We start from the raw sequence: 12,397 nt of genomic DNA on the forward strand, positions 1-12,397 counted from the left end.
GATGTCAGGGGTAAGTTTTTCACACAGAGAGTGGTGGGTGTGTGGAATGTACTGCCAGCGAAGGTGGTAGAGGTGGATACAATAGGGCTTTTTAAGAGACTCTTAGTTAGGTACATGGAGCTTAGAAAAATAAAGAGCTATGTTGTGGGGTAATTTTAGCCAGTATCTAGTGTAGGTTACATGGTTGGCACACCATTGTGGGTCAAAGGGCCTGTAATGTGTTGTAGATTTCAAAAAAAGACCTCTAGATTTACTGTGGGACACTTAATATCTTCACCAAACTCACTCTCCGAGTTACAGTAACCTTCTTCAGGTTTACTGTTTGGCTTTCTCATGATGATTATTTTAGAGGGCTTTTAAAAAATTATCTCTCTTTTATCTAAATATCAGTTCTTCAGCCGACATTTATTGCCTCTCCTTCATGCTGGTGAACAGCCTCCTGCACTGCTGTGGTCCTTTTGGAGAAGGTACTTCCATTTATAACTCTCTTCATGGTCCCCTGCCTTTCAAAGAAAAAACAGTCCTTTATTATCCGGTCTATCATGATATTCCAGTTCCGACAATGTCCTTGTAAATCTCCTCTCTGTCCTTGCCAACGTGGTCAAATATTTAACACAAGAAATTCTGCGGATACTGGAAATCCAGAGTTACACACACAAAACGGTGGAGGAACTTGGCAGGTCAGCTCAGACAGCAGTTATAAAGAGGAATAAAGAAATGACGTTTTAGGCTGAGGTCCGTCATCAGGATATCTCTTTGCCCTGCTGTGGAGGCCAGAAAAGCACGTGGTACTCACACTGTAGCCCAGCCTGTGTCGCATGCAGCCTGGCGGCTCAGTGGTGCTGTTAGCAAACCACTCTCTGAATCACTGACAGGAGATCTCTGCTAAGGTTGCTCTGGGGTTTATCAGCTGCGATCTTTGTTTGGTTCTCTTTCAGCAGGGGTCAGAGTCTGCCTTGCTCACTCTTATATAGACAGGCCCTCACCATCAGTCATTATCTCTGACAATGACCTTCATTAGGGTCATTCTGAGAGTCAGCAACACCGGGATCACTCTGATTTACTTTGGTTTATGCACTTTGGGGGAATAAGTTGTACTTCCACCTGAAGGAGCTGAAGCCCACCCACACCAGTCCAAACCTGACTGAACAACCAACCAGTTTGGGTAATAAATCTGACTTATAAATCCCTTGAGATCCAAGGGCAGAACCTCCAAATGGAAGGATGTCCCTTCGAAACTGAGACCAGGAGAAATTTCTTCAGCTAGAAGTTTGTGAATCTGTGGAAAACTTTGCCACAGAGGGCTGCGGAGGCTAGTTCATTTGAAGATAGTTTCTTGACTGTCGTCGTTCCTTTTTGCGCACTGGCGGCCTTTTTTGCCATTTCCATTTTTTGCAAGGCCATGTTGCTAGCTCAATTGTCAACCCAGCACGGATAGAAAGCACACAAGGGTCCGGCTGGATTTGAACTTTGGACTGTTTGCCTCGAAGTCTGGTGCTGATGCCACTACATCACCTGCTGGTCTTGATTGGTGGGGGGGAGGGGTTAAGGGTCACAAGGAGAACATGCAAGAATGGTGGCTTGAGAAAAGAGAAAAATAATCAACCATGATTGAATGGCAGAGGAGATCCAATGGGCTAATTCTACTCCTATGTCTAATGGTCCTGTGGTCTTTTAAGCTGTTCTCAAAGGACACAGAGGAATGGAATAGTTGAGGATTTCTCAGTCCAGATTACTGACTGCTTCAGCGGGTTCATTCTGTTTAGTTTAGTCACTGACTCTCAGCAGTCTGTGGTACTGCTCACTATCTAGTTCAGAGGTACATGAACGAAAGCCTATGAGTTCACAAATACATTCCATCCCCACCCCACCAGATGGTGTCAGAAGCTGCTCATTTCAAGAAGGATGATCTGCCTTGGCAAATCATCAAAACTTGCACCAGCCTCATGACTAGGGCAACTGGAATGCCAGTTACCACTATCTTTAGTGGACCTTAGCTTTTGTGAAGTATCAAGTTTCCTCGATGCCAGTGAAGTTTCATAAGCCTCCTGTCAGATTTAGTGTCCACACCAGAAACAGATCAAGCACTTCAGAACAGAAGCCAATGAGGTAGCTGGTGAGTGATTTTCAGTGAGATGTGTTGAAGTTACTTGTATCTTCTGATGATGTTCTCTTCAGTTTGTCCTGGTTCATACACATATCTAAGAACGTCTCTACCTCCTCAGAAGGCTGAAGAAATTTGACAGGTCCCCCATGACTCTCATCTTTGTTATTTACAGATGCACCATAGTAAACATTCTGTCCAGATGCATTGTGGCTTGATTATGGGAACTGGCCTGCCCAATACCAAACAAAACTGTAGAGAGTAGTGAACACAGCCCAATCAATCATACAGAGTCCCCTCCAGTGACTCTCTCTACATTTCTCACTGCCTCAGGAAAGCAGCCAACATAATCAAGGATTTTTCCCACCCTGGTCATTCTCCTTTCTAAGGGAATAGCTTGAGAGCACAAATCACCAGACTCAGGGACAGCTCCTATCCCACTGTTATATGAGACTCCTGAACAGATTTGAACATGCAGTACTGTGCAAAAGTCTTAGGCATGTATACAGCAAGGGTACCTAAGACCTTTGCACAGTTCTGTATTTGTCAATAGAGAGCAGACAGCGAGATGTAAATCTGGCGGGAATGGCGAGGGAGGAGCGCCGCAGGAGGGGTGTGGGACAGAAGGCAGAGAAGGAGTGCCAGGAGTGGGGAGTAGTTGCAAGTGTTGAAACACCCAGCCCTGAGATAGCAGGGAAGGTCATTTGATCCCAACAAGATTACTGATCATCACAGGATGTCTTTCTGATGCTGCTGTGCTATATTCCGCAGTCTGCTGTTTCTTATTCTGTTTCTGTTTATTATTCTGCTGGTTAGATTCTGGTTTCTGATCCCTTCTTTTCAGGTCCTGATGAAAGGTCTTGGCCCAAAACGTAAACTGATTCTTTCTGACTTGCTGGGTTCCTCCAGCATTTTATATGTGTGTTACTATATTCTACATCGTTTGCTTGCTTTCTTTTGTGCGCCATACGCTACCAGAGCCTCGGCAACCACTTTTTCTTCAAGTGGTTGTCTTGGAGGAAAGATTCCGTGAGTGGTCCCCCACGTCCTTCTCACAGCGCAGTGTTTTTTTTTACGAGGCCAAGTTGCAAACTCGACACTCAACCCGGCACGGATGGAAAGCGGATGGAGCAGCCTGACTGGATTCGAATTCAGGAACCTTCGTTCCAGAGTTTGGCATTGATGTCACTGTGCCACCAGTTATTACCTCAACATAACCGTACATGGTATGATCTTCCTACATGGCATGCAAACAAAGGCTTTTCACTGTCCTGGTGTGCGTGACAATACTAAACCAATATTAGATTATTTATTTACTTATTTATTAAGGTATAGGCTTTTCCAGCCCTTTAAGCTGCGGCACCCAGCAACCCTAGATTTAACCAACCCTAGCCAATTTACGATGACTGGTACGGCAATTTGATACTAGAATTACTTTCTTCAATGAGCTGCAGCACATTGCCACCTATGGCTTGCTCATTTCTGTTTCATTGAACCCAGTTGCACCACTGTAACTTACAGCTGTCTTCACTAAACAGTTCTCTTCTCCAACGTAGCAGAAATCTCCAGAGGCGTTTGTCTCCACCCAAATGTGGTCACCATTTATAGCATTTTCCTGCAAATAGAAAAGGAATCAAATATTTCAGCTGTCTTAAACAAACAATATTGGATGACAGAATCATGGTCAAAATAACTGCATTATTATGAACATTAACTTAATGGTCGGTGATCGTTTCTGTTTGCAATTTGAAGATGTTGCTTATTTGTAGTTGAACATGTTGATGAGATTGCGAGACCTTACAAAGTGCCTGGGCTCTCTGTGTTCATTAGGAACAGCGGCGAATATCTTCTCAGAGAAGAAGACAAAAACAAAGGCAGAGCAATTAAGCAAGAATCACATAACCTTTGATTTTAAAAGCTAGCAGTTTGTGTAACAACACTGAGATTTGGACTTGGAGACTCAAATGATTGAATTTTAGCAAGAAATACTGCTAGGCATTACAACTGCAGCAGGAGATGTTCAGAAAACAGTGATCATGCCAACTTTCATAAAACAGAAACACAAGAGATTCTGTAGATGCTGGAAGTCCAGAGCAACACACACAAAATGCTGAAGGGACTCAGCAGGTCAGGCAGGAATACATAGTTAATTTTGTGTGTGTGTAAAGTAACAAGGGGCCAACTATATCAAGAATCTGGGTGAATTAGGTTGCAAGTACTCACAGTAAAAGGTATAAATCCACCAGTAAATAGATATAAAGAAATATCAGACAAAGCAAAGCGAACTAAAAATCACTTCATATGCATGACATTGCTCTCGAAGTTAAGAGTGAAGTGTAAAGGACACTGTGGGCCTTTTACAGACAGATACAGGTGAAGCAATTTTGTAAAATAAGCAAATTTGGACTTGTTTTGTTGGTTTTCTGTCACAGTAGATGAAAACCCAGTTTCACTAACAGCGGATCCTGAGCAGTGTAAGGTGGGGAACGATAGATTCAACCTGTTTAAAATGGAAATGGAGAAAATAAGGCATAACTTGATCCCTGGGATGGCAGAAACAGGTGGGAAATGAGCAAATTTTCAGAAGTTCACTAGATTCACAACCTCGGTCTTTGCGTTGGAAATGTACAGACCTCGCTGCATAATTTCAGACAGAACAGGAACAAGGCCTATCTGCTTGATTTCAGTTGAGGTCTGTAACGATGTAAGAATGCATCGAGGAATGGCATAGAAGTGAAGGCAAGGGCAGTGAAGCCAAATACATAAAGGAGAAACACTGCATTTGCACTTTGAAATACAAATAACATTTCAGCAATGAGGGGTAAAGTTTATTTCAAACACAAGAAAGTCTGCAGATGCTGTAAATCCAATGCAACACACACAAAATGCTAGAGTAACTCAGGAGGTAGATGTTTCGGGCTGAGACCATTGCTCAGGAAGTTCACTTTATTTAATTTAGAGATACAACACAGTTACAGACCCTTCTGTCCAACAAGCCCAGGCCACCCAGTTACACTCATGTGACCAATTACTAACCCATACAACTCTGAATGTGGGAGGAAACCAGAGCAGATAGAGGAAATCCTTGCAGTGATGGAGAAGAGCATATCAACTCCTTGCAGGCAACAGGGGAATTGAACCCAACTCGCTGGTGCTGATGAGCATTACGCTAGACACTACACTACTGTGTTGCCCCACGACACTTAAACTAACGCTTATTTGCTGCATACGTTTTTCAGAAAGGATTTGGATTGTAAATCTGGCCCTCCCCACACAGATTTAAATTAATTTCCTGCAGGCGACAAAGATTAGTTTTATTTGTCATATGCGCAGTACACCGAAACATTCAGTGAAATGCGCCATTTGTATCAAATCAGCGAGGATTACACTGAGCAGCCAAGTGTCACTACACTTCTGGCACCAACATCACATAACAGAACTCACTACCCCTACCTGTGTGTCTTTGTAACGTGGGAGGAAATGGGAGCACCCAGAGGAAACCCACGTAGTCAAGAAGTCTGTAACTCCTTACAGACAGCAGCAGAATTCAATTGGGTCGCTGGTGCTGTGATAGCGTTACACGAACCGGTTTGCCAGCATGCCACCCCATAACATGTAAAGTAACACTTACTTGCTGCAAATGGTTTTCAGAAAGGATTTGGATTGTAAATCTGGCCCTCCCCACAATGATCTCAATGACTTCGCAAACACAAGGAAATCTGCAGATGCTGGAAATTCAAGCAACACCCATAAGATGCTGGTGGAACGCAGCAGGCCAGGCAGCATCTATAGGAGAAGCACTGTCGATGTCTCAGCCCGAAACCTCAACATCGTTTCTCCCTATAGATGCTGCCTGGCCTGCTGTGTTCCACCAGCATTTTGTGTGGGTTGTTATCTAAATGACTTTCCTGCTAGAGAGGTGTCACATTATTTCTGAGTACCAGTGAAAGGTTGAACACAAGAAATTCATTGAAAGATGTATGGGCAGGGCTGAGGCTGAAACTGTACAAACACCTCTGTGATATTGATAAAGCAGAGGGGGATATTGAGAAAGTACGTTCATTGGTGAGACTGTAGATCACATGTACACATGATATAAAATTATTGACATTTTAGAAGACTCTATCGGAACTGGAAAATGCTATTTGGTCAAGACGGGGATCAGGTTGAGTGGGGAGGACTAGCATTTGCAAAATGCTTTTCGTAAGCTCAGCACATCCCCAAAGCGGAACACCACTGAAGAGACAACACTGATAACTGGGCATTTGTCACTGTTGTAATGAAACCTAATCAAAGGGGAACGTGATACCGACCACTTCACTGACTTTTGGTTAATACATCGAAAAGGAGGTAACAATTTGAAATGATTTAAAATCAAAGAGGGCACACCTATGGAAGACACATTCTATACAGCTAGCAGTCAGAGACTGCTTTCGCTCTTGCCTATTTTGCCGTTCAATGAGATAATTTGGGATCTAAGTCTCTGCACCCACATTTCCTTCCTCCCTCAGCAGGTCTTGTTAGCACCAACCTGTCACATTCAGACTAAAACCTACCAATTGATCTAATGCCAACTGCTGTTTACAGAGAAACTTCAAACCTCAACCACACTTTGCATGTTGGGATGAAGTTACAATACAGCTCCTTTTCTGTCAGGAGAAGGAAGGTGGTGAGGAGGTGTGGGCAGAGGAGGAGGAGGTGGAGGAAGCTTAATACATCTCTGCAGGCACACAGCTCTATTACTTATTTTGAGGCTGACAGATTCCAACAGTGCTCACATCGAACAAAATCTGTGCCAGAAAGCACTATCCCTAAACAATCAGTTCTGCAAACAACCTTTCACCATCCCAGTCAATTCATGCCAGTCACTAGAGCAGATAAAATAGGAGCACGAGACTGACCGTTCATCTCCTGGTCCCTGTTCCATCAGTCAGTAAGACTGAAGCAGTGATGCAGTAAGACTGCATCAGCACCATCTCCCTGCAGTAACTCCAAACCAAGCCTCTCAATGTCTGAAAGTTTGACAATCTCTGTTTTGGATACACTCAGTGACTAAGATGCCACAGCTCTGTTGGGGGCAGAGAATTCCAAAGATTCTGCATACTCCATGTGAAGAAATTACTTCTCACCTCTGTTCCAAATGCCAGCCCGGTTTTGGTACTGATCCCTGAACACCCCAGCTGGAGAATAACATTAACCTTTCATTTAACCTGTAGAGCCTTTTGAGAAATCCGTATCTTTCAACTTTCACACTTCAAAACTTTAGAGTGTTAAAAACTTCTATCATTAAATCTCTCCTCCACAAACCACTTATCACCGTGGCAACGAAAGGGCACAGAAAGCCTTTACAAATGAACTGTATGTGTTTTGAAAGAGGAAAACAAACAAACTGATGCACCCCTAAGCATAGCTAACTACATTATTAGTCTTCCTTTTCTCAATCTATCCATGCTCTAATGAAGGGTCTTGGCTCGAGATGTCAACTGTTTATTCCTCTCCACAGATACTGCCTGACCTGTTGAACTCCTCCAGCATCTTGTGTCTTTCTATCCGCGCACCGCAATCTTTGCAGGTTGTGCAGAGACCAACTGCTTAGATTCCTACACTTGCAGTTGACTTGCATAAAGCTATATACTTGTAACATTGCAAGAGTTTGGCCCCCCTCTACCCACGTGGGCTCAAACTCAGCCAGTGGGGCACAACAACCCCATAGACTGCTCGAGGCCAGAGAAGCCAATGAATGGGGAGCCCTCAGTTCTGTGCTCCGATTCACCATGCTGTACAGCTCTGTGGCTGTGATCACGCTCAGTCCTGATGCAGAGTTTTGACCTGAAATACTGATTATCCCTTTGCCTCCACAGATGCTGCTTGACCTGCTGGGTTCTTCCAGCAGATTGTATAATGCTCCAGATTCCAGCATCTGCAGCCTGTTGTCTCTCTGTGACTCTATGAGCCCTTGACAATGTGAGCCAAGACCTACATGAGTATTTTATTATTGCAACTCATTACTCCATTCATCAGTACATGTGTTCTTGCATTTTCCCACATTGGGAACCACAATGAGTCAGACAGCCTCATGTCAGTGATCTGGATGACGGAATTGACAACTTTGTGGCCAAGTTTGCTGATGATACAAAGAAACGTGGAAGGGCAGGCGGTGTTAAGGAATCAGAGAGTCTGCCAAAGGGCTTAGACAGATTACAAGAATGGGCAAAGAAGTGTATGGTCATGCACTTTGAAGGAACAAAGAAACAAGATGATGAGAGGCATTGATCATGTGGATAGTCAGAGGCTTTTCCCCAGGGCTGAAATGACTAGCATGAGAGGGCCCAGTTTTAAGGTATTTGGAAGTAGGTACAGAGGAGATGTCGGGGTAAGTTTTCTTTTATGCAGAGAGTGGTGAGTGCGTGGAATGGGCTGCCGGTGATGGTGATGGAGGTGGATATGATAGGATGTTTTAGGAGACTCCTGGACAGGTACATGGAGCTCAGAAAAATAGAGGGCTATGGGTAGCCCTAAGTAATTTCTCAGGTAAGGACATGTTCGGCACAGCTTTGTGGGCCTCCCAAGAAGAAAGGGTTAACATATGAGGAGTGTTTGATTACTCTGGGCCTGTATTCGCTGATGTTTTGAAGAATGGGGGGGTGGAATCTCATTTATACCTAACGGATATTGAAATGTCCAGACAGACAGGTCATGGACAGGACATTTCCTATACTGGGGGAGTCTAGGACCAGAGGGTATGGTCTCCAATATATGGATGTCCCTCTAGAAAAGAGAAGGAATTTCTTTAGCCAGAGAGTATTGAATCTGTATAATTCATCAACACAGTTGACTGTGAAGGCCAAGTCATTAGATGTATCTAAAGAGGAGACTGATAGGTTCTTGATTAGATTAGGTGTCAAAGGTTATGAGGAGAAGGCAGGAAAATAGAGTTGAGAAGGATAGTAAATCGGCCATGATGGAATGGCAGAGAGACTCAATGCATCAATTGGCCTAATTCCTACTCCTGTCTTATGGCCTCCTCAAATCTTTCTGCGACGTTGGACCATGCTTAAAGATTATTCAATTCAATCATTCTCCTAACCAAAGGTGCTGAACTCTGCTAGCTGGGCAGAGAGCTGCAACTTCCGAAGTGGGCTCCCCCCTGTTCTCATCAGCATGTGATCCTGCTCACTGGTGAACGGGTGTAGACTTGCCTGATAGGCCTCACTGGAAATAGGAACTCGTTCTGCGTGGCCAGTGAGGGGCTGAATTTTAAAAAAAAGAACTGCAGAAGCTGGCAATCTGAGATAAAAATAGAAAATGCTGTACACCTCCAGGAGATCAGGTTCATCCGTGGAGTGAGGAAACAGGGATAGTGTTTCCAGTTGAAGAATCTTCATCAGAACCAACAGACCTGAAAGTTAAGTAAATTCCTCTCCCACAGATACTGCCTGACCTTTCGAGTATTTCCAGGATTTTCAGCTTTCAGTGCAGAGGGGCTGAGCTTCTCCATCGATTATTATTGCTGACCTCTCCACCAACTGCTGCATGCATGACAGGCTTGTGAGAAACAGGAAGGGAGTTTGGAAGCTCATAATCACATTTCTCTATTGCAAAATACTGCCATTAGGAATTGAGGAGACTTGGCACTACGTGTCACCAAAAACTCTAGCACACTTTTACAGATGTACATTGGAGAACACCTGGTTGGTTGCAACACCATCTGATATGGAGCCACCAGTGCACAGTTTCGTGAGAGGCTTCGGAGGGTGATAGACTCAGCCAGCTCCGTCATCAGCACAACTCTCCCCACCACTGAGGGCATCAAAAGTAGGCAGCATCCATCATTAAGGACCCTCACCATGCCCTCTTCTCATTACTACCATCAGAGGGAATGTACAGTAACCTGAAGACACACACTCAACATTTCAGGAGCAGCCTCTTCCCGTCTGCCGTCAGGTTTCTCAAGGAGCCATGAATTCATGAGCACCACCTTGCTCTCCCTCTTTTGGACTATTTATTTATTTAGTTTTATTGTATCTTACAATAATGCCACAAAGAAACTAATTTCACAATTTCATAGCTAATATCAGTAACAATAACTGATTCAAACTCAGGGTCTCAACTATTTCATCCTCCCTCCTCCACAGATACTGCTCATCTGTTGCATCAAGAAAGTCTGCATAGAGTCATAGAACACCACAACACAGAACCAGGCCCTTTGGCCCATCCAGTCCATTCTGAACCAATACATCTGTCTAGTCACATTCACCTGCACATGGACCATAGCCTTGCTACCATTCCCATCCACGTACCTCTCCAAATTTCTCTTAAATGTTGAAATTGAACCTGAATCCAACTTGTTCCACACTCTTGCCACCCTCTGAGTGAAGAAGTTTCCTCTCAGGTTCTCCTTAAACATTTAACCTTTCACCCATAGCCCATGATCTCTAGTTCTAGTCTTACCCCACCATAGTGTAAAAAAAGCCTGCTGGCATTTACCTTGTCTATAACCCTCATAATTTTGTATGCCTCCTTCACTTCTCCACTCATTCTCCTGCACTCCAGGGAACAAAGTCCTAACCTATTCAACTTTTCTCAATAACTCGGGCAAGATCTTTGTAAATTTTCTCTGCACTCTTTTAATCTGGTAGATATCTTTCTGTAGGCAGGTGACCAAAATGGCACACAATACTCCAAATTAGGCCTCACCAACATCTTATACAACTTCAGCATAATGTCCTGCCTTCTGTACTCAATGCTTTGAAGGCCAATGTGCCAAAGGCTTTCTTTATGACCTTATCTACTGCCACTTTCAAGGAATTATGGATCTGTATTCCCAGATCCCTTTGTTCTACTGTTAACATTCCACGGAAAGAGAGATTTTCTTAATGGAGATTCATCAAGGCTTGTAGATTATGGTTAAGGATGTGGAAACTTTAGATGCCTCCTTATCTCCTGCCTTCAATAGGTTAACAGGAACCATGTCCCAGGCCTTACAACACGCCGGTAACCTTAATAAGCAGCAGCGAGGTCTGATCTGTCGGGACAATTATAAAAGAGACTGTTGAAGTAAGGATTGTGGAGTGTAGAACAGAGACTTCAGAGCACCCTTGCCCAGCCAATGGCCTTCTTCTCATTTAAATGGGCCCAGTGTTACGTTAAAGTGAAGGGTTTGCTCCTTGCTCTGTGGAAATTCTACAGATGCTGGAAATCTGGAGCAACACACAAAATGCTGGAGGAAGTCAGAGGTCAGGAAGCATCTGAGGAGGGAAATACACAGTCAGCATGTCCCGATGAAGGGTCTTGGTGACTATTTATTGCCTTCTGTAGATGCTACCTGACCTGCTGAGTTCCTCTATCACTTGGTGTGCTCTGTTCACACAAGCAGATTCTGTTGCACATTTCAATGTACTTGTGACAAATAACTACTAATCTATATTTACTACATTTTATTTCATAAGATATAGGAGCAGAATTATGCCATTTGGCCCATCAAGTGCACTCCACCATTCGATCATAGCTGATTTAGTTTCGCTCTCGGCTCCATTCTCCAACTTTCTCCCTGTAATCTTTGCCACCCTTACTAATCAAGAACCTATCAACCTCTGCTTTAGACCTAAACATAAGTGTATATATTGTACTTTAAATATGCCTTTGTAAACAAGTCACTGAGGCCAAGTCACGTAGTCTCAGAATCCATTCCCCAGAGTCAGGGTGATGGAGAGATGTGCACAGAAAGAGACCCTTCTAGCCAACAACCATCCATTAAAACTAATCCTACATTAATCCCAACTTTGTAAATCTCTGTATCTTATCAACTCCGCCCACATTCTAGTAATGGACAGTGGACAATTACCTTGCCAACCCACACAGCTTTGGAATTTGGAGGAACCTGGAGCGCCTAAAGGAAATCCACACGATCACAGGGAAAACAAATTGTGGAACTCCACACAGAGGGGACCCGAGGTCAGAATCGAACCCAGGTCACTGAAACTCTGAGGCAGCGGCTCTACAAGCTGTGGCACCAGGGTGCCTGAACCAACATCTGCTCAAGCTACCCTAACCCTTACCTTCTGTCACAGAGCGAAGCACGGTTAATATTTAATTAGAGATTCAACTCACAGTCCAGTCAGGGCAGGTCCGCATCTCCCTCGTGGGTCCATTCTTTGGGATGGTGCTGGGCAACTGCTCTGGAGCTAGGTGCTGGAGGCCTGATCTCAAGATTGCTTTCCTGCAAAGGAAGGGAAACATTTTCAATGTCCATGGGGCAAAAAAACATACACAGGTAACAATGATCTCTGGAAA

The 12,397-nt window shown here is 44.0% G+C and overlaps 1 protein-coding gene across 2 annotated transcripts in view; it reads right to left on the minus strand.

Annotated features, from left to right (window-relative positions):
- The window catches only part of dgki (diacylglycerol kinase, iota), a 253,553-nt gene that overhangs the window by 177,075 nt on the left and 64,081 nt on the right, over positions 1-12,397 (minus strand). For both annotated transcript variants that reach the window (XM_059977765.1, XM_059977764.1), the window contains exons 2-3: positions 12,215-12,323; positions 3,624-3,719 (exon numbers count right to left, since the gene is read on the minus strand). In XM_059977765.1, coding sequence (XP_059833748.1) covers positions 3,624-3,719; positions 12,215-12,323 — 205 coding nt within the window. The remainder of the gene's footprint in view (positions 1-3,623; positions 3,720-12,214; positions 12,324-12,397) is intronic.

This window comes from Hypanus sabinus, chromosome 8 (genome assembly GCF_030144855.1).
Source record: "Hypanus sabinus isolate sHypSab1 chromosome 8, sHypSab1.hap1, whole genome shotgun sequence".
Classification (NCBI taxonomy): domain Eukaryota; kingdom Metazoa; phylum Chordata; class Chondrichthyes; order Myliobatiformes; family Dasyatidae; genus Hypanus; species Hypanus sabinus.